Genomic DNA, 22,545 nt, shown 5'->3' on the forward strand with positions numbered 1-22,545 from the left:
CTCCACACTTCCATTGTGGAGGGCCAGGGTTCAACTCTTATTCAAGGAACTAAGATCCCACAAGTTATGCAGTGCAGCCAAAAAAATAAATACCTTATACCTTAGCTGTGATCTAAGCTTTCCATCCTCTCTTAGACAGAAAATTAAACCCTTCCCTCTTCTTTGAAGTGAAAGTGTCAGTCACTCAGTCGTGTCCAACTCTGCAATCCCAAGGACTGTAGCCTGCCAGGCTCCTCTGCCCATGGTATTCTCTGTCCATGGAATTCTCCAGGCAAAAATACTGGAGTGGATAGCCATTCCCTTCTCCAAGGGATCTTCCTGACCCAGGGATCGAACCCAGGTCTCCTGCATTACAGGCAGATTTTTTACCATATGAGCCACCAGGGAAGCCTTGTGGCTTTACATCCCATTAATACATTGCTAATTCTGGTCTTAAACAACCACCACACTTGGTCATTCTACCTTCCACACACATACGTGCACACACACACACACACACACACACACACACACACAGTGTATTATACAACTGTAGCTGGTTACTATGAATTTGCATTTCAGTCCAAAGAGAGAAAAATCTGAAACCAAGTTCAGAACCAAGAGAAAATTTTATTCATGGGAGTATTTCTATTACCCAGTCTGCTCAGCTACAATGTCAGGGCAACATTTTTGCCTTCAACTTGGCCTTCTTTCTTTCCAGAAAATATTTTACTTTCTCCATTGTTAAATCACTTTTCTTTAATCTTTGTGTAAATTTCTTTATGGCTTTGCAAAGTTCCTTACTCTCCTGAAAGGCAAGCTGAAGAAAAAACACCTTTTTAAGTTACAGTTTAAGAACTGAGACCCAGTGCTACCCTCAGAAGCTAATGACTGGTGTTTAGGTCCCAAATGAAGGCTTCAGTGGGAATCTGGGTCTTCAATATGCTGAATCATCTAAATTTTCAGGATGGCTGTGGACTGCCTAAGCCCCTTCCACAATGCTGCCAAGTGTCACTCTCCTCCCACAGGGACACAGAGATATATACAAAACCTTGTAATTAGGTGCACCTTGGGGGAAAGGTACCACTGTCTGCCCTTAGGGTCATTTTTTATTTTCAGAAAGTAAAATTTAGAGATTTAAGTTTACTCATCATCCCAGTAATAAATATAGACTAAGAGAGGAGATGGGCTTCCCTGGTGGCTCAGTGGTAAAGAATTCACCTGCCAATGGGAAACACAAGAGATGTCGGTTTGATCCCTGGGTTGAAAAGATCCCCTGGAGAAGGAAATGGCAGCCAACTCCAGTATTATTGTCTGGGAAATCCCATGGACTGAGGACCTTAGTGGGCTACATAGTCCGTGGGGTCTCAAAGAGTTGGATGTGACTTGACAACTAACCAACAACAACAGAAAGAGAGGCGTCTCAATGAAAACAGATCTTTCAGTGTTTTTGTGATTTTTCTTAAAGTCTGGAAAAATTTTAGAGACTTTTCATAGCAATACTTCCAAACCTAAGACATGAAATTATGTATCTTGCTCTTTAAAGCACATGAGACAACAACTCTTACCAACAGAGCTTCATGAGACATTCATGGTGATGGTGGAGAATGGGAACTCATACACAAAATTATGAGTTAATAGTTTATGAGTTCCACTCTACAAACAGGCCAAGATCAGCCCATTCAAAGGCATTGCCAATGAACCCTGGAGACACCAATGTGAATAAGACAGAAAAGAGCCCACTACTTACAAATGCCTTCTCCAACTCTAACTCAGCTGGTTTGGGAGCTTCTTGGATCAACTCACAGATGGGAGGGGTACTGGTCCACTCCCCATCGATACACTGTTGGTGCTGTGTGCCCACCAGGTGGTACCTGGACACAAGGTGAAATGGAAACAGCTTTTACCCTTCCATTTCTTGAACTGGGCAACTAAAGTTGGTTTTATGTAATAGTATTTCACACTTGTGAAATAGAAATACTAAAATCTACTTTCCTGCCCCAGAGCTCTAATGCACTCTTAAGTTATCTCAGTATTACACAGCAATTGTAAAGTAAAACCACTCTCCTGGGGATGGAGAGGACCCAAGAAATATATCAGTGTGTAAGATATGGAGAAATGAAAAATTCTAAATATGTGTTTTTAAGCACACAGTTTGGGGTGGGGAGGGTAAGGGAAGAAACTTCATCATTCAGTAATTTTTTAAAATCAACTGTCATCTATACTCCAAAAAGCAGTAGAAAGCTAGAGACAGCCTTCAAATAAATCTTGGTGAACTGGCTTAAAAGGAGACTCAGCTTTCAACCAGAAAAACAGTAGAGTTGACGGCAAAATCCACTGGAGATAGAAATGCTTGTGAGGCCTCATGACTCTGGGTTAAGATTGAGGCCAGAAAAAGAAAAGCCTAGGAGATCATTAAGGGCATGACCAGGCAGTCTAAGTTTTAAGGTTAGACTTTAATTATAATGTCCTAAGGACCTATGGGCTTCTCTGGTAGCTCAGTGGTAAAGAATCCGCCTGTCAATGCAGGAGACACGAGTTCAACCCTTGGTCCAGGAAGATCCCCTGGAGCAGGAAATGGCAACCCACTCCAATATTCCTGCCTGGGAAGTCCCGTGGAGAAAGGAGCCTGGTGGTCTACAGTCCATGGGGTCATGAAGTGTTGGACATGACTTAGAGATTAAACACTAACAGCAAGGATCTAAATAATTCTATTTCTATACTTTCATATATTCTGGGGGAAGGGGTTGTTTAGTTTTTTGTTCTGCTATTCTTTAGAAAAACATACATTTTAAACATTCCATTTTGTCTTAGCTAAGAGAAAAGAAAGTGATACATAAATTAGGATAAATAGGAGAGTTAGGCTGTCTTCTAGAACTTGGGGAGACCTGGCAGTGGGTAAAGCAGCTCTCAAAATCAGAATGTGCTTGGTAATCAGCAGACAAGGTTGAGACAGACTGGGGCATTTCTGAAGCAAGGCTACCAGTCAATGGGCAAAGTCTTATATTTAAAATTCTGCAGTACACGTACCTTGCTTCACAGTAATAAGTGATGGCAGATCCTGACTTGAAATCTCTTCCTTCAAAATAGCCATGAGTTGGAGTCTCAGGAGGGCCACAGTCTCCTGATAGACAGGATTATAAGGATGACAGTTGTGAAGCATTCCTGGAATAATGCTCAGAGGACAACACCAGCCACTGCAGTGCAATGGTCTAGGCCAGCACCCGCCAGCTTCAGAGCAGCCCATGTGGGACCTCAGACATGTTCTCCATTTATTTCGTTCTGGTCGAAATTATACTTACCCATGGGAAAGACTCCCCACCCTGACTCATTCTCTGGGTCATTAGCGATCTGAAAGTACTTTCTGACTGGCAGGATTTGAGAAAAGAAAAGTTAAGTTGTAGAGATGCTAACTGTCAGTGGACAAGAAGAGAAAAATTAGACTATAGGTAGAGATGGAAGAACTTTTGAAACAGTAGATAAATAGAGTGAGCTCAGATGGAGACTGACTGCCCCTGTGTGACAGTTGTACCATATGAGAGCTTCAGAAAAAAAGGAGAACAGAACTGGGAGGAAAGAGGGTGAGTCTATAAAATTGTGGAGAGAGAGGTGGGCAAGGTACTAACTAGATGTCATGAGCTTTGTTTTTGGCCCTTCCACTAACCACACAGCATGAAACAAGCCTTTTCATCTTTCTCGGCTTCCTCCTTAATCTATAAGATGAGCAGGCTAAATAATATTATCACTAACGTCCCTTTCACTTCTGAGGTTACATGAGTCTAAACATGTTGATCAAGATTAATGGCTAAATTAATAGTAATTATGTAGATATGTTTATTGAAAAATAAAGGTCTTTGAAACATAAAGCTAACTAAAACACCAAAGCATAAAAGAGCATGTGTAATATAATACTATTTTTGTAAAAATTACACCAACATATATGAATATATAGAAAACAAAGTCTGAAAATTATATACCAAAGTACTCTGTTATTCTAGAGTGGTAGATCTGTAGGTAATTAAATATTTTCTTCTTTTATCTTCTATATTTTTCTACAACAGAGGTGTATTGCTTGAGCTATTAATACATAATTTTCGAAAGATCAAAACCTGAGTTCAAAGTTATGTGGAAGAAAGAAAGAAGAATTGCAATGAGTTGACTGAGGAACAGCAGTGTTCTGAATGGACACCTCACCAAAGATGTACAGATGGCATATGAAAAGATACTTTACATCATATGTCAGGGAAATATAAATTAAAACAAGACACCATTGCACATCTATTAGAATGGTCAGATTCTGGAGCATTGACAACATCGAATGCTAGGAAGGATTTGGAGCAACAGTATCTTTCATACATTGCTGACAGGAATGCAAAATGGTAGAGTCACTTTGGAAGATATTTTGGTGGTTTCTCAAAAAACTAAATGTATGCTGATCAATCATACAATCCAACTCCCAAAGGAGGTGAAAACTTACATCCATACAAAAACCTTCACATGGATATTTTTAGCAGCTTTATTCATAATTGCCCAAACTTGGAAGAAACCAAGATGTCCTTCAGAAAGTGAATGGATAAATAAACAGTGGTACATCTAGAAATATTATTCAGCACTAAAAAGAAATGAGCTATCAGCCATGAAAAACATGGAGGAAACTTTATGGATGTTACTAAGTGAAAGAAGCCAATCTGAAAAGGCTACAAATGTATGATCCTAACTATAGGACATTCTGAAAAAGGCAAAAATGGAGAAGCAACAAAAGATCAGTGGTTGAGAAGGGTGGGGGAGTAAAGTGATAAATAAGCAGAGCACAGAAGATTTTTAGGGTGGTGAGACTACTCCACATGAGGTTATAATGATGTACATGTGTTATTATACATTGGTCCAAATCCATTGAATGTATAATACCGACAGTGAACTCTTAGGTAAACTATGGACTTTGAGTGATAATGATGTGTCAGTTACCACACATGCACCACTCTGTGAGTGATGTTGATAATGGGTGGGAAGCTGTGCATGTGTGGATGTGGGAGCAGCAGGGGAAATCTCTGGATCTTCCTCTCAACTTTATTAGAAACCTAAAACTGCTCTAAAACATGAAGTATTGAAATAAAGAATTAAATTTTGCCATGTCGGATATGTACCATTCCAAATGAGATTTTTAAATTAATTTTTTGCTTCTTATTTTTAAATTGAAAATTCTGGTTAGGATTGCATTGTAATACTGAGTCTGTGTGTCTGGGATCTTTTCTTTCATTCATACCTTCTTTTCTGCTCTTTGGTAAATTTTCATATAGGTCTCATGAATGGAATTATTTTTACATGGAATAATTTATTAAATTATTCTAAATATAATGAAATATTTCAATATTTATCTAATAGTTATTACCAGAAAGTGAAACTGTTGATTTTTCAATATTTATTTTGTAACCAAGAATAAAGTTTTTAGTAAATAATAGAATTACTTGGATTTTTTACATATATTTAGCAAATGATGATATCATGTGACTCACCAATCACTCTAGGAGTCTATCCTGTAGAAATAATAGCATAAAGTTGTATGTCTATACACACTCACACACACACACACACACACATACACACACATATATACATTCATTTCATCACTGTAAAGCAAAACTATAGAAATAAGATAAATGTTCATCAATATGAGAGATGGCATAATGACATACAGTTAAAAAGTAGGAGACAGAGCTTTACATACTGATCTGAAAAAGTTCCCACATATACTGTTATATGAAAAAATAAAGCTATTTCAAAAATATATATAGCCAAATACCATCGTTGTAGGTAAATATGTAGTTTGTAACACTGTACAAGATGCAGTGATAAAAACCATCCCCAAGAAAAAGAAATTCAAGAAGGCAAAATGGTTGTCTGAGGAGGCCTTACAAACAGCTGAGAAAAGAAGAGAAGTGGAAGGCAAAGGAAAAAAGGAAAGACACACCCATCTGAATGCAGAGTTCCAAAGAACAGCAAGAAGAGATAAGAAAGCCTTCCTCAGTGATCAAAGCAAAGAAATAGAGGAAAACAACAGAATGGGAAAGACTAGAGATCTCTTCAAGAAAATTAGAGATACCAAGGGAACACTTCATGCAAAGATGGGCAAAATAAAGGACAGAAATGGTATGGACCTAAAAGAAGCAAAAGATATTAAGAAAAAGTGGCAAGAAAACAAAGAAGAACTATACAAAAACTATATCTTCATGAACTATATCTTCATGACTCAGATAATCATGATGGTGTGATCACCTAGATCCAGACATCCTGGAATGTGAAGTCAAGTGGGTCTTAGAAAGCATCACTACGAACAAAACTAGCGGAGTTGAAGGAATTCCAGTTGAGCTATTTCAAACTCTGAAAGACGACGCTGTGAAAGTGCTGCACTCAGTATGCCAGCAAATTTGGAAAACTCAGCAGTGGCCACAAGACTGGAAAAGGTCAGTTTTCATTTCAAGCCCAAAGAAGGGCAATGCCAAAGAATGTTCAAACTACCACACAGTTGCACTCATTTCACATGCCAGCAAGGTAATGCTCAAAATTATTCAAGCTAGGCTTCAACAATACATGAATAGAGAACTTCCATATGTTCAATCTGGATTTTGAACAGGTAGAGAAACCAGAAATCAAATTGTCAACATCCATAGAATCATAGATTCCATGAAAGATTGCATAGATTCCAAGCAAGAGAGTTCCAGAAAACACCTACTTCTTCTTCATTGACTATGCTAAAGCCTTTGACTATGTGGATCACAACAAACTGGAAAATTCTTAAACAGATGGGAATACCAAGCCACCTTACCAACCTCCTGAGAAACCTGTACAACGTAGGTCAAGAAGCAACAGTTGGAACCAGACATGGAACAACAGACTGGTCCCAAATTGGGAAAGGAGTATGTCAAGGCTGCCACCCTGCTTATTTAACTTATATGCAGAGTACATCATAAGAAATGCCGGGCTGGATGAAGCACAAGCTGGCTATTACGGTTGCTGGGAGAAATATCAATAACCTCAGATATGCAGATGACACCACCCTTATGACAGAAAGAGAACTGAAGAGCCTCTTGATGAAAGTGAAAGAGGAGAGTGAAAAAGCTGGCTTAAAACTCAACATTCAAGAAACAAAAATCATGGCATCCGGTTCCATCACTTCATGGCAAATAGATGGGGAAACAATAGAAACAGTGACAGACTTAATTTTCTTAGGCTCCAAAATCACTTCAGATGGTGACTGCAGCCATGAAATTAGAAGACACTTGCTCCTTGAGACAGCATGTTCAAAAGCGGAGATATTACTCTGCAGACAAAGGTCCATCTAATCAAAGCTATGGTTTTTCCAATAGTCAAGTATGGACGTGAGGGTTGGACCACAAAGAAGGTTGAGCGCTAAAGAATTGATGATTTTGAACTGTGGTGTTGGAGAAGACTCTTGAGAGTCCCTTGGACTGCATGGAGATCCAACCCGTCCATCCTAAAGGAAATCAGTCCTGAATATTCATTAGAAGGACTGATGCTGAAGTTGAAACTCCAATACTTTGGTCACCTGATAGGAAGAACTGACTCATTTGAAAAGACCCTGATGTGGGGAAAGATTGAAGGCAGGAGGAGACGGGAATGACAGAGGACAAGATGGGTTGGATGGCATCACCGACTCAATGGACATGAGCTTGAGCAAGCTCCGGGAGATGGTGAAGGGCAGGGAAGGCTGGTGTTCTGCAGTCCATGGGGTCTCAAAGAGTCAGACACAACTGAGCGACTGAACAGCAACAAATGTCTGTTCATGTGTGTGTGCATTTATTTAAATATCTGTGTAAACAGAAGAAAAAGTCACTAAACACATCCAACCAATTATCTCTAAGAGCTATGACTTGTACTGACAAAGAAAATATGCTCAAATTTATTTTATGTAATTTTGCAATGAATTATGGTTTTTTCCCTGTTTTGTGTATCTTTCAAGAAAAGCTATTGCTTAATCTTGAAATTTTACAAAAACATAGTCAGATGTCCCAAACTACCCTGTTTTAGACCTACTAGCACAGGAATCCTACTTCAGGGGGATTATTGTTGGGTGCTAATCATTTCATTAGAATGCATTGCTTGAGTTGAGGCTTGGCTCTTTCTTGATTGCCTGCTGGATCCTAAAACCCTCCCCCCAGATACAAGAAAGAGAATAGTGCTGTGGATTTGTGGCAAATGTCTAGATTTTCACTGCTGATCAGTGTCTTTGGGATTTTCACTCTTTTCTCTTATACTTACTGCTTTTGCAGACAGGAAAGTGAGTCACCCAGGTGTGGTTTTCTCGGCACTGGCTCCAATTGCTGCCCTTGAGGATGCAATGCTCACTGCATTTAAACATGATAGTGTCATTCACATTGACAGGCTCCAAGGAACTGAACTCATCAGTCACCAGCAAGGGGTCAGGACAGTGGCCCACTAAACAAGAAAACAGGCAGAGAGCTGAAAGGGCAAAGCTGAAACCCACCACAGCAAAGGGTAGACCTCCTCAGGCTTCACCAATAAGAGTGAAAATGAGAAGTAAAACTGCATATTTTGTTTATTTACTTATTTTCTACACCTCACAGCTTGTGGGATCTTAGTTCCCCAACCAGGGATTGAACCCAGGCCCTCAGCAGTGAGAGTGCAGAATTCTAACCACTGGACCACCAGGGAATTCCCAAAACTGCAACTTTTATTATGGACTGGTTGCTGCTACTGCTGCTGCTAAATCACTTCAGAGGTGTCTGACTCTTTGCAACCCCATGGACTGTAGCCCCCAGGTTCCTCTGTCCATTACATTCTCCAGGCAAGAATACTGGAGTGGGTTGCCATTTCCTTCTCCAGGGGATCTTCCCTACCCAAGTATCAAACTCACGTCTCTTACTTCTCCTGCATTGGCAGGCGGGTCCTTTATCACTAGTGCCACCGGGGAAGCCCATTATGGACTGGTACCAGGAACCAAACTGTATCAATGCAGGATGAGAAAAGATTGGGTTGCCCTAAGTGAGGATACATCTTGATTGTGCACAAGAGTTACAACCGACATTAGAACTTATTGAAATTTAGAATGTAAGTGGAAATTACCAATAGCACATTCATCATTCTCTTGTGTTAAGCATTGCTCAAAATTCTTGAGCCCACGTTTAAAGCAAGTGTTTCCTTCCCTTTCATCCTGTCAGATACACACATTAGTCATCATTTTTTTACTTTTTTTGTTGTTGTTCTTGTTCTCCCCAGGTGGAAAAACAGGAGAATACAGAGGGATGTGAATTTGGTAATGTGAATAAATGATAAATATACAGGTGTGCTTTACTCTAGGTATAAAGGAGAACTTTACACTCCAGGTATAAAGCAAAACTAATCTAGCCATTCCTAAAAACAGTATTAATGAAGAGAATATGGACTAGTTATTCTCCATTTTCATAGACATCCCAAGTGAGTTTTATGAACCTAAACAAATCACTTAGATTTCAGGTGTCACATTTGTAAATTGAGAACATAAATTTTTCCAACTCAAAAATTAAATGATGGATAAAATAAAATGGTATGATATATTTACTACAAAATAATAATGCAAAGCAGAATTGTAGATGAAAAAACTCATGTGTTGATAATACATATGAGTTCATTTTCCTAATATTTAATTAATTATTTGGCTGCACTGGATCTTAGTTGTAGCCTGGGGGATTTAGCTCCCTCACCAGCGATCAAACCCAGGCCCCTTGCATTGGAAGCATGGAGTCTTAGACACTGGATGACCTCAAGAGTCCCACAAATGAGTTCATTTTATACTTATGTCTTTTGTATATGTTTAATTTTTTTCATAACATAAAAATTTTAAAGCAGTGTGATATTAAATAAATTAAAGTTCCCCAAAAAACATAGTTTTAATATATAGAAATCCTTTCCTTCTTGTAAGGGTGACTGGGTCTACTAATTCGGCTAAGTTAATTCTGAGTACAAGCTGATGGTTCATACAGTAAAGAAACTGCCTGCAATGCGGAAGACCCAGGTTTGATCCCTGGGTCAGGAAGATCCTCTGGAGAAGGGAATGGCAACCCACTCCAGTATTCTTGCCTGGAGAATCCCATGGACAAAGGAGTCTGGCGGGCTACAGTCCATGAGATCACAAACAGTAGGGCAAGACTGGAGCGACTTACACTTTTACTTTACATTCAAGAGCTGAATGGGCTTCCCAGGTGTTGCAGCATTAAAGAATCCACCTGCCAATGAAGGAAACTCAGGTTTGATCCCTGGTTCTGGAAGCTCTGCTGTAGAAGGAAATGGCAACCCACTCCAGTATTCTTGCCTGGGAAATCCCATGAACAGAGGAGTCTGGCGGGATACAGTCCATGGGATCACAAAGAGTTGGACGTGACTGAGCGCACACACACACCAGAGCTACTACATACCTTCAAAGGAAAGGCTGCCACTAGAGTACTTTAAAAATGGATTCCTAAAAGTTGAGAATTTTTTTTCTTATAAAGTCTTACCATGGCCTACTGGAGGTATGATGTTGAATACAGGGGGATGACAAGATGAACAAAGAAGCAGAAGATCAAACTTAAAGCAGCACTCAGGAGTAAGGGCATTCCATCCCTTAGAGGCATTAAAAATCATTACATAAATTAAGTCCCCAGAATTTGTCCTTTTCCCTCGTTTGCAATGAATATGCTATTGTTCACTGGGGGAAGTTTTGGATAGCTCTTTGTTGGAAGGGAAAAAAAGGAAAAAAAAAAAAACCAATTCACTTGACATGTCATGTGCCTTGAGGAAGCACTTACTGGAGTCCCCATCCAAGTGTCTTGTTGCTTGACTATTAATTCTGACTCCTTGTATTCTCCCATGTCCATGAACATCCACATCCTTCCCTCCCCAAGGATTGCCAAAGTTTTGTTTTCAAAAGAAAAACAAGAATTTTACTCAAATTCAGCCATTAGTTATCCACTCCTAAAAATACAATCCCCCTTTCCAAATAGTAGTACCAGAGTTCATCATAAGTAAGACCTCTCAAGATTTTGAAATTGGTACATTTTTCATTTCCAAAACAGAAAGGGGAAGTAGCAAAAAATGACTCACTTCTTAGAGCCAGGTCATTAGATATTTACTCTTGAGTACAGAGCATAATACCAAGTAACTTGAGATTATTCAATAAAGGAAATATGTTTTATAAATTTCAATTTCATTAAAATATTAGACAGAATGCCTCATAATCCACATGCTGATATAAAATGCCTTACAGTCTGAACTTAAGAAAAGCATACATACCATCTGAGGCAGAAATCAGCCACACATCCACAAGATAGGACATAAGCCAAAAAAACATCTTATGATCAATTGTTTGACCAGGGTTGGAAATAACCCAGCCTAAGACCCTGGTTTGGATCAAAATAGGTCTTCTCACACCACTTGAGATCAGATCACTCACTCCTTCCTAGAGACAGGGTTGTATTGGTTTTTTATTCCCTGAAGGAAAAAAAAAAATTCTATGATAGGAAATAAGAATAGCTGTAAGGAAGTTGGTACAAGGAAAGATTTTCCAAAGACACAAGGAGGTGATAAAAAGAATTGCTAGTTTTAAAACTCAGTTTCAGAAATGGCCTGTGTTGTTTATGCAAATCCAGTTGACCAGTCCCTTTGAACTGCAAGCCAATCATTCCTCAACAGATTCAGGCTGAAAGGTCTTACTGTGACCTTCACTTCTGTCAATATTTGCCAGTGTTTGCAGTCCGCCTTGTGCAGCTCTCTCCAGCATAGTGGGTGGAGGTGGGGAAGTGAGAGGAGAAGTGCACTCCTGGTGATTTCCCAAGTACAACCTAACTCTGGGTGCTACCACCCACCCTCCCTCCTCAAATACCAGGTATCCTAAGGCTTCAAGCAACACTGAAGCCCGAAAGCTCAAGGAAGTCAACTAACCTTACCTGTCTCTGACAGCCTCCAGACCGTATTGCTTCCCAGAAAGGAGCGTGTCCTGGTGGATTCCAAGCTTGAGGAGGGCTCCAGAGTCCTGCAGCAACAACAGAGTCCTCGTTTGCCAGGTCTGCACCCAGTTTCCCATTCCATGCTCTTCAGAGCAGGATTTGACCTGAGTCCAGAGTCAACCAAATGAACTGAGAGATGAGGGGAACGCTTTGGTCTTAGGAATGAAAGCATGTAAATTTGCTTTTGGTTTCCCATGGTTTCTTGTTCATGATGATTACAGCCATTAACTGGTTGTCTGTGCACCAATTATAAAACTGGGATAAAATTACTCAAAATTTTAGGTTTAAATAAAATAATATAAAACATCATAATAAATATAAAGCATAAAGATACAGTAAAGTCTCAAATGTGATTCTCATCCCCACCCATTATCATACTTTGTTAATGACTTATTAATGCTTTTCTCCCACACTAGACTGTTAAAAAACAAAATTCACCTGAGTAAATTTCAAAACCTAGTTGGTTTTATCCAGCAAATCATGAATGAGGCAACACACCATCTAGTAAACAGAAGGGCCCTCTGAGGAGCTGTACAAAATGCAGGGTTTTCTTACAGGAGAGTGGGGCAAGGAAATTATTAACAAAAGAAAAGGAATAATTGTTTCAGGGTTGGTCACCTTCTTTTGGGGAAATGATGAGAATGTAATCTTACAGTTTATCTCAATTGTACTGACCAGAAAATTCCAGAGTGGTCCGATTATGATTATATTCCTGGGGAAGGTCAAAATTGCAATTAGGTCAAGTATTAAATCTAGGTTTGGCATCAGGACATTAGCAGAGATGACGCCATTTGGGACCTGTGTTTCTCTCTTTAACAACTGTCAACAACTCTAGAACAGGAGTGGTGCCTCATCTGTGTTTGCAACCCCTTCCTCTGCATTGCTTAATGCAAAGTAGAATCAGCTGCTAAATGAAGTAAAAGCAATGCAGGGTAAATAAAAAGAACAGTCACCCAGAAACTCTACCACAGCTCCTCGAATCCATACTGATAACTTATCATTGATTATATGATAATCAGCTTGTATGGTGTTTCCATATCTTTGGTCAACTAATATGTGAGATCTTATAGTGCAAGTATCTTTTAAAGTATAATTTTCAAAAAATTAATACATGGCATTCATGTAATTATAAAATGAACATGTGTCAAAGATTTTATTTGATTCATTAATTAATGAAGGAACTATTAAGATACTACAACTAATTTAAAGAATTTGAGGAACAGAGTTATGAAATATATAGTCAGTCAGTCAAAGGCATTCTAAAATGACTTTTCTGCTAGAGGCAAAACTGGTTAATATGCTGAGCAGCAAATTGTAATATTTGAAATCAGCTTTTCTAACTGATGGCAATTAGCTGAATCTCTATTGGACAAAATTCATTTGTTTTCTGTGATCAGGAATCACTTGTATAGTTCTCTGAAAGGAATCATTTTCACTCCCATCCATTTTCTACAAATTAACTCTACTCTTATAGAGAGTTGTAAAAAAAAAGCCTAATTAAAAAAAAAAAGGCAATCAAAATTACATGCACTATGGAATCAATAATTGCTAGAGATTGTCTGCTAGAGAATACTCAGTAAGCCATTAGAAAATGTCTCCATTGATTTCTTTTCCCCTAGTTCCAAGTTTTCAGTAATTTTTAAAATTAATTTATTTTTTATTGAAGGATAATTGCTTTACAGAATTTTGCTGTTTTCATCAAACCCCCAACATAAATCAGCCATAGGTATACATATATCCCCTCCCTTTTGAAACTCCCTCCCATCTCCCTCCCCATCTTATCCCTCTAGGTTGACACAGAGCCCCTGTTTGAGTTTCCTGAGACATACAGCAAATTCCCATTGGCTATCTATTGTACATATGGTAATGTAAGTTTCCATGTTACTCTCTCCATACATCTCACCCTCTCCTCCCCTCTCCCCATGTCCATAAGTCTATTCTCTATGTCTCTTTCTCCATTGCTGCCCTGTAAATAAATTCTTCAGTACCATTTTTCTAGATTCCACATATATGTGTTAGAATACGGAATTTATCTTTCTCTTTCTTACAAACTTCACGCTGTATAATAGGTTCTCGGTTCATCCACCTCTGACTCAAATGTGTTTCTTTTGAAACTGACTCAAAATGTGTTAGAACTGACTCAAATGTGTTTCTTTTTATGGCTGAGTAATGTTCCATTGTGTATATGTACTACAACTTTTTTATCCATTTATCTGTCTATTCATCTAGGTTGCTTCCATGTTCTAGCTATTGTAAATAGTGCTGAAATGAACAATGGGATACATGTGTCTTTCAATTTTGGTTTCCTCAGGGCATATGCCTAGGAGTGGGATTACTGGGTCATATGGTGATTTTACTCCTAGTTTCTTAATGGATCTCCATACCATCTTCCATAGTGGCTGTATCAATTTACATTCCCACCAACAGTGCAAGAGTGTTCCCTTTTCTCCACACCCTCTCTAGCATTTATGGTTTGTAGACTTTTTGATGATGGCCATTCTGACCAATGTGAGGTGAAATATCTCATTGTAGTTTTGATTTGCATTTCTCTAATAATGAGCGGTGTTGAGCATCTTTTCATGTGTTTGTTAGCCATCTGTATGTCTTCTTTCAAGAAATGTCTGTTTAGGTCTTTTCCCCACTTTTTGATTGGATTGTTTGTTTTTCTAGTATTGAGTTGTATGAGCTGCTTGTATATTTTGGAACTTAATCCTTTGTCAGTTGCTTCATTTGCTATTATTTTCTCCCATTCTGAGGGTTGTCTTTTCACCTTGCTTATAGTTTCCTTTGCTGTGTAAAAGCTTTTAAGTTTAATCAGGTCCCACTTGTTTATTTTTGTTTTTATTTCCATTACTCTAGGAGGTGGGTCATAGAGGATCTTGCTTTATGTCATCGAGTGTTCTGCCTATGTTTTCCTCTAACAGTTTTACAGTTTCTGATCTTATATTTAGGTCCTTAATCCATTTTGAGTTCATCTTTGTGTATGGTGTTAGGCAGTGTTCTAATTTCATTCTTTTACATGTAGCTGCCCAGTTTTCCCAGCACTATTTATTGAAGAGGCTGTCTTGGCCCCATTGAATATTCTTGCCTCCTTTGTTAAAAATAAAGTACCCATAGGTGCGTGGGTTTATTTCTGGGCTTTCTGTCTTGTTCCATTGGTCTTTGCTTCTGTTTTTGTGCCAGTACCATACTGTCTTGATGACTGTATCTTTGTAGTATAACCTGAAGCCAGGCAGGTTGATTCTTCCAGCTCCATTCTTCTTTTTCAAGACTGCTTTGGCTAATAGGGGCCTTTTGTATTCCCATATGAATTGTGAAGTTTTTTGTTCTAGTTCTGTGGAAAATGCCATTGGTAATTTGATAGGGATTACATTGAATCTGTAGATTGCATTTGGTAGTATAGTCATTTTCACCATATTGATTCTTCCTACCCAGGAACATGGAATATCTGTTTATGTCATATTTGATTTCTTTTATTAGTGTCTTTTAATTTTCTGTGTACATATCTTTCATCTCCTTAGGTAAGTTTATTCCTAGATATTTAATTCTTTTGGTTGCAATGGTGAATGGGATTGATTCCTTAATTGCTCTTTCTGATTTTTCATTGTTAGTATATAGAGATGCAAGTGATTTCTGTGTGCTGATTTTGTATCCTGCAAGTTTGCTAAATTCACTGATTAGCTCTAGTAATTTTCTGATACTATCTTTAGGGTTTTCTATGTACAGTATCATGTCATCTGCAAACAGTGAGAGTTTTACTTCTTTTATGATCTGGATTCCTTTTATTTCTTTTTCTTCTCTGATTGCTGTAGCTAGGACTTCCAGAATTATGTTGAATAATAATGCTGAGAGTGGACATCCTTGTCTTGTTCCTGACTTAGGGGAATGCTTTCAGTTTTTCACCAGTGAGAATAATGTTTGCTGTAGGCTTATCATATATGGTCTTTACTATGTTGAGGTAGGTTCCTTCTATGCCCATTTTTTGAGGCATTTTAATCATAAATGGGTGCTGAATTTTGTCAAAAGCTTTTTCTCCATCTACTGAGATGATCATATGGTTTTTATCTTTCAATTTGTTAATATGGTATATCACATTGATTGACTTTTGTATATTGAAGAATCCTTGCATCCCTGGAATAAACCCAACTTCATCAAGGTGTATGAGCTTTTTGATATGTTGCTGAATTCTGTTTGCTAAAATTTTGTTGAGGATTTTTGCATCTATGTTCATTAGTGATATTGACCTGTTTTTCTTTCTTGTGTTGTCTTTGTCTGGTTTTGGTATCAGGGTGATGATGGCCTCGTAGAATGAATTTGGAAGTGTTCCTTCCTCTGCAATTTTTTGAAAGAGTTTCAGAAGTGTAGAAGTTTTGCTACAAAAGCATGGGTATAAAATAGAGTATTATTAAGGAAATAATTGCAAATAAATCTTCATCTCAATGGCTTATTTCAGATTCAGAATGATTAAGACTTTAGAAAGATACTATATTGCTTATAATATTGTCTTCCTAATATTTCTCCATGAAATGTAAAAATATTTACACTAAGTAGGATATGTAGAGGCTATAAATATCCTCACAAAGTTCAGGTCAGGTTTTATGATCAATAAGTTAAAAAAAAAAAAAAACTTGTCAAAGTATATTGAATATTGTAATTCCATATAAAGGATTACATGTTTTATGATGAGAGTCCAAGTTTGAATAAACTAATAAATGAGCATTAACAGACTCTTCCAGACTGTTGAACAATTTGATCTAATCCAGATTGTTTTCTGAAGAACTGGAGTAATAAATCAGGTGCAGAAGTTGTACTCATACTGGTTTGATTAATTTACAAACGGACAGTGGCCAATAATTAATGGAAGAGATCAGGAGGTATGGGTCAAGGTGTAGAAAAACAAAAGTCCTCAGTGCCTAGGCTGTGGGAAGAGTTGTGAGAAGCTAAACAAGAGGAACACACCCTATGGGTGTCTGTGAGTGACAGAGATTTTAAGAGAACTGGGAAAAGATTTTTGTCTACACTGTTATGAATGGATTCCCTTTGGTCTTTGTCAAGACAATTCAGAAAATGTCTAAATTGCTTCAAATTATTTTTTGTTTATTGAGCTGATACTTCTTGAATGCCTCTCCAAGAAAAACCTGGGTCAGTAAAGCATCCTTTATGCAAATGATATGAGAATAAAATACATAAATTTTTAAAAATCAAACAGTTCATGAAACACTGTTGAATAAGCTTTGCTTGTGAGTCATGACAGATATGCACTCAATGAATGACAAATAGTGTGCCTTTAGTGATGGCAGTATAAGTCTTCAAAGACTACTGCTCACCTTGTTTTGTCCCTTCAGATGTGCTACAAAGTCCCTGTTACCTACTGAAGCAGATTGCTGTGCTTAGTCACTCAGTCGTGTCCGACTCTTTGCAACCCCATGGACCACAGGCTCCTCCGTCCTTGGGGATCCTCCAGGCAAGAATACTGGAGTGGGTTGCCATGCCCTCTTCCAGGGGATCTTTACAACCCAGAGACAGAACCCAGGTCTCCCTCATTGCAGGCAGATTCTTTACTGACTGAGCCACCAAGGAAGCCCAAAGCAGACTGTTATTCATTCCTAAAATCTATTCCATCTTTCTTCTTTAGTAATTAGACCCCAATTATAGCTGACATAAGGTCACATGAAATTAAAAAAAAAAATACAATTCACTCTACTTGCAATCATATATAGCCATGAGCTATGAGAGGGAGTTATGCTCCCTTTTTGCTAATCTGAATGTAGACATGATTCTGGCAGTTTGAGTAGCTATACTGTACTATGAGATAGAATCCAGGACACTGGAGATGAGGGTAACCTTCTGCATATGTTAAGGTGTTATTATTTTGGATTTGGTGACACCTTCAGTTAAAACCAGTTAAAATCAACTGAAATATTCATCTGAAATACTGATGAATACAAGAAAACAAGGGTCAACTGGTGTTTGAGTGAAATGACCTAGAATTTAAATTTGGAGGGAAAAAAAAATTATAATAAACTTTACTAAATTGTGCCCAGGGTTTCCCTGGTAGCTGAGTTGGTAAATAATCTGCCTGCAATGCAAGTGTGGGTTCTATCCCTAGGTTGGGAAGATCCTCTGCAGAAGGGAATGGCAATCCACTCTAGTATTCTTGCCTGGGAAACCTCATGGACAGAGAAGCCCGGCAGGTTCTAAGGGTTTGCCAGAGTTGGACACAACTTAGTGACTAAATCACCACCACCAAATTGTTCCCAGAGACTGTTTTCCACCCCATGCATAAATTCTAAAAAGGCAATGGGTGAAAGAAAAAACCTACGAAGGAAAACTGATTGTAAACAATAAGGTAAGTGGCTTCCAGTTCAAGATGGTGGGATAGAAGGATGTGTGCTCATCTTCTCCTGCGAGAGAACAAAAGTTGCAACTAGCTATTAAACAACCATTGACAGGAGGATGCTAGAACCCACCAAAGAAAGACACCCCACACCCAAAGTCAAAGAAGAAACCGCAACAAGACATTAGAAGGGGTGCAATCATGATAAAATCAAATCCCATACCCACTGGTGGTCAACCCACAAACTGGAGAACAATAATACCAAAGAAGTTGTCCCACTGTTGTGAAGGTTCTAAGCCCCACATCAGGCTTCCAGCCTGGGGCTCCAGCAAAGGGACTGGGAATCCCCAGGGAATCTGACCTTGAAGGCCAGCAGGATTTGATTATAGGGCTTCCATAGGACTGGGAGAAACAGAGACTTTACTCTTGGAGGGCGCAAACAAAACCTTGCACACACTAAGACCCAGGGGACAGGAGCGGTGACCACTCCCACCCACCCCGCCCCCCAGGAGATTGAACAAGATCTACCTGATAGTGTTGGAGGGTCTCCTGGGGAGCCGAGGGTCAAGCGGGGTCTCACCTCAGGGACGTGGTCACTGGCGGCAGCAGTCCTGGAAGATGCCCCTTGGTGTAAATCCTCTTGGAGGTCACCATTAGCCCTACCACAAGGCCCAGGAGACCCCAGGGCTGGGTCGCCCCAGGCCAAACAATTAACAGGGAGGGAGCACAACCCCACCCATTAGCAGGTAATTGGATTAAAGCTTTACTGAGCAAGGCCCTGACCACCAAAACAAGACCCAGTTTTTCTCACAGTCTCTCCCATCAGGAAGGTACACAAGCCTCTTAGCCTCATCCACCAGAGAGCAGACAAAAGAAGCAAGAAGAACCATAATCCCACAGTGGCTGGAATAAAAACCACATTACAGAAAATTAATCAGGATGAAAAAGCAGAGAGTTATGCCCCTAGATGATGGCACAAGATAAAGCCCCAGAAAAACAACTAAATGAACTGGAGATGTGCAACTTTCTAGAAAAAAAATTCAGAATAATGATAGTGAAGATGACCCAGGAGCTCAGAAACAGAATGGAAAGGTGCAAGAAGTGTTTACCAAAGACCTAGAAGAACTAAAGAACAAACAGAGATGAATAATACACTAGAAGGAATCAATAGCAGAATAACTGAGGCAAAAGAACAGATAAGTGACCCGGAGGACAGAATGGTGGAAATCACAGCTGCAGAACAGAATATGGAAAAAAGAACTGAAAATAGTGAAAACAACCTAGGAGACCTCTGGGACAACATTAAACACACCAACATTTGCATTATAAGTGTCCCAGAAGGAGAAGAAAGAGAGGACTTGAGAACGTATTTCAAGAGATGTAGCTGAAAATGGTGATTTCAGCACCATCAAACCAGCTTTACAACAAATGCTAAAGAAACTTCTCGAGGCAGAAAGCACAAAAGAAGGGAAAGACCTGCACAAAATAAACTCAAAACAACTAAGAAAATGGTAATATACATAACAATAATTACCTTAAATGTGTATGGATTAAATGCACCAACCACAGAACACAGACTGACGGGGTGGATGAAAACATGCACATGTGTGCACTTCCACTTAACACACCACTCTGCTCAACTCCCCAAACTGTACGTAACATCTTTTACTATTGTGATTATGCAATTATTATTCATTTAATACCAATGTATCATGGTTGCAACAGAAAATAATAAAATTCTATCATCAAAGAACCATTTAATAGAAAAACCTATAATCACTTTTTAAAATCCAGATGCATATCAGAATTATGTTGGAATTTTTTGAAAACTACAAATGCCCAGTTATTGCTTTTTTTCTCCAAAGCTTCAGATGTGTTTCTAATGAGCAGCCATGTTTAAAAACTGGACTATATGATGATCTTTTACTTAGTTTGTTTCACTTTTTCTCTTTCATATTCAGTGTTCCCATTTCATTTAGTTTGTTTTCCAATTTCTCCATCTCTTCTTTCTCAAGCCTTTATCAAGCATAATAGAAAAACATTTGTACACATTTATATAAATAGTATGTGTAATATATATATTTTAGAAAACATCTGAATTGTTGCCTAGCTAAAAAATTTATGACATTTTGATTCTACTTATTTGACTTAGGATGAATAGAATGCCAGATTTCTAATTTAAAAAAAAATAGTACACAACAAGCAAAAAAGATTTACTGTATAGCACAGGGAACTAGTCAATATTTTGTAATAACCTATCACGGAAAATAATCTGAAAAATAATATATGTGTACATACATGTACAACTGAATACCTTGCTGTCCACCTGAAACATTGTAAGTCAACTATACTTTAATAAAAGTATATCTATTAAGGAAAAAGAAAAGAAAAACAATAAAATAAGTGGATTACTAATGAAGAAAACCCAAATGGATAAACAAGCTATTCCCTGAAAGCGGGTTAGGTGCTTGGTGAAGGGCATTACACTTTTTGAGGCAAGGCCCCATTAGATCTGGAACGCTCTTTCCAAGGGTACCTATGCTTCTGAAATTATTTCACTTAATTGCAAGGAGAAACTCACCTATAGAATATAACCTAGTTTCCAAATGTGAGGTATCACAGAGACAACCAAAAAGGGTACTTAAGTGTCTTTGGGAACTCAGAAGAGAGTTCTGAAGGGAGTTATTCTGCCCAAAATGCAACTGGCTTAATGAAAATAAAAGAAGACTTTGTTTCTTGAAGTTTTTAAGAAAAAGAAAATATTACTTTCCATGAACAGCAATGTTATCTTATTACAATCTATTCAAATTCCACAAAGGTCAGTTTTTTTAAAAAGTAAGCATTTCAGAATTTCATATATTCCCGTTCTCTGCTTAAATGAGTTAATATCAAATAGATGTCTCTTTTTTTTATGTCAAAGAAAGGAAAATGGGGTTATGAGTATGTGTGGAAATTATCATCTACTTCCTAGTTTCCTACTCTGAGGTCCAAGAATAGGTTTTGGGAGGTCATGACCACCCCCAAACAGTATGCACAACTTATGTGTGTGAACCTTTTTCTGGGGAGAGACTCCTTAGCTTTCATCAAGTTGTCAAATGATCTAGACAATGACTGTAGGTTGTTGTGCCAGTAGGGTCGTCACCAACAAGGACAAGCTAGTGAACCAAACGCTGCCCCTCCTCATGGTGAGTCCCCAGTGAAGACCTGGAGAGATTCAAAACATGTAATCATTACAGCTGCAGAAATAAAGCAAACAATGACCATTACCCAACACCTGGAGTACTCTACAATCAGTCATTTTCTTATCCTGATAATCTCTGACGTTTCTACCTATTTTAAAAAGTAGTATGTTATGTGTTTATTGGGCCCTCACCATCACAAATCTTGTAATTTGACAAAAACTCCACCAATGTTGAGGTGAGCCACTCAGTAAGGGAGTTCATTCACCTGTTTGTAAAACAAGAATGATCACGGACACTGCCAGCCCTCTACAATGACTTGATTGCTGAGTAAGAGACACTTACAAAAGAGCTTCCCTGGCTCTAAGAATCCACCTGCAATGCAGGAGATGCGGGTTCGACCCCTGGGTCTGGAAGATCCGCTGGAGAAGGAAATGGCAACCCACTCCAGTATCCTTGCCTGGGAAATCCCATGGACAGAGGAGACTGGCAGGCTACAGTCCACGGGGTCGCAAAGAGTCGGACACGACTGAGCGACCAACACTAGCACAAGAGGACTCAGGAGAGTTTCCCAAGGAAAGTACACCCTTGACACTCTTGTCATTGTTTCTCCTCCAGATAGACTGCTAAAGCTATATATATTTAGCACTTTCTCTCAAACTAGGAGAATTTGTAAGCAATTTTAATGCTATCAGAGCTCTTGGGTGTATAGAATTTATAATTTTACTGTTATTATGAACGTTTCAATTTATATCATTGCTAACGGCCCTAGAGAGTGTTCCAAGTTCCTTTATCATTAATATTTGCTATCATAAATATAACTGTTATGTAAAAATAGCCTTGGTCAAGGTCATTAATAAGGGGGAAGGCATTCCCAGCAAGAAGGTATGGATTACAGACCTGCTGTTAACTGTTTCCTTTCCAATAATAAACTCTAGAAAAAGGACAGAGACTTTGTTTTACACATAGCATGGCAATTACATAAAGTTAATAAATAAAGCTCTAGAATGTTGATAATGCATAGCAGTAATGATCCCACTATCATTTTGAA

General features: G+C 38.6%; 1 protein-coding gene across 2 annotated transcripts; it reads right to left on the minus strand.

The window, feature by feature from the left end:
* Positions 1 to 589: 589 nt before the first annotated feature.
* On the minus strand, positions 590 to 12,331 carry C4BPB (complement component 4 binding protein beta). Of its 2 annotated transcripts, none has more exons than XM_043486357.1 (5): positions 11,919 to 12,331; positions 8,257 to 8,342; positions 3,010 to 3,103; positions 1,730 to 1,853; positions 590 to 799 (listed from the first exon to the last, which is right to left on the minus strand). In XM_043486357.1, exons 1-5 carry the CDS (start codon positions 12,053 to 12,055, stop codon positions 656 to 658), a joined length of 585 nt encoding a protein of 194 aa, XP_043342292.1. In that variant the 5' UTR covers positions 12,056 to 12,331; the 3' UTR covers positions 590 to 655. The 2 variants fall into 2 exon arrangements, with proteins under 2 accessions (XP_043342292.1, XP_043342291.1); XM_043486356.1 differs by lacking the exon at positions 11,919 to 12,331 and adding an exon at positions 11,266 to 11,594 and having other exon boundaries at positions 8,257 to 8,433.
* Positions 12,332 to 22,545: the final 10,214 nt, after the last annotated feature.

This window comes from Cervus canadensis, chromosome 13 (assembly GCF_019320065.1).
Source record: "Cervus canadensis isolate Bull #8, Minnesota chromosome 13, ASM1932006v1, whole genome shotgun sequence".
Taxonomy (NCBI): Eukaryota; Metazoa; Chordata; class Mammalia; order Artiodactyla; family Cervidae; genus Cervus; species Cervus canadensis.

Bases quoted from the DNA above. Each gene is read 5' to 3' on its own strand.
- C4BPB (XM_043486356.1), bottom strand. From the start codon at position 11,323: ATGTTTTTTTGGCTTATGTCCTATCTTGTGGATGTGTGGCTGATTTCT. The intron at 1,854-3,009 runs GTACGTGTACTG...CCTTGTGTCCAG, and splicing joins ACTTATTACTGTGAAGCAAG to GTACCACCTGGTGGGCACAC. The intron at 800-1,729 runs GTAAGTAGTGGG...TTTTTTCTTCAG, and splicing joins TAGAGTTGGAGAAGGCATTT to CTTGCCTTTCAGGAGAGTAA.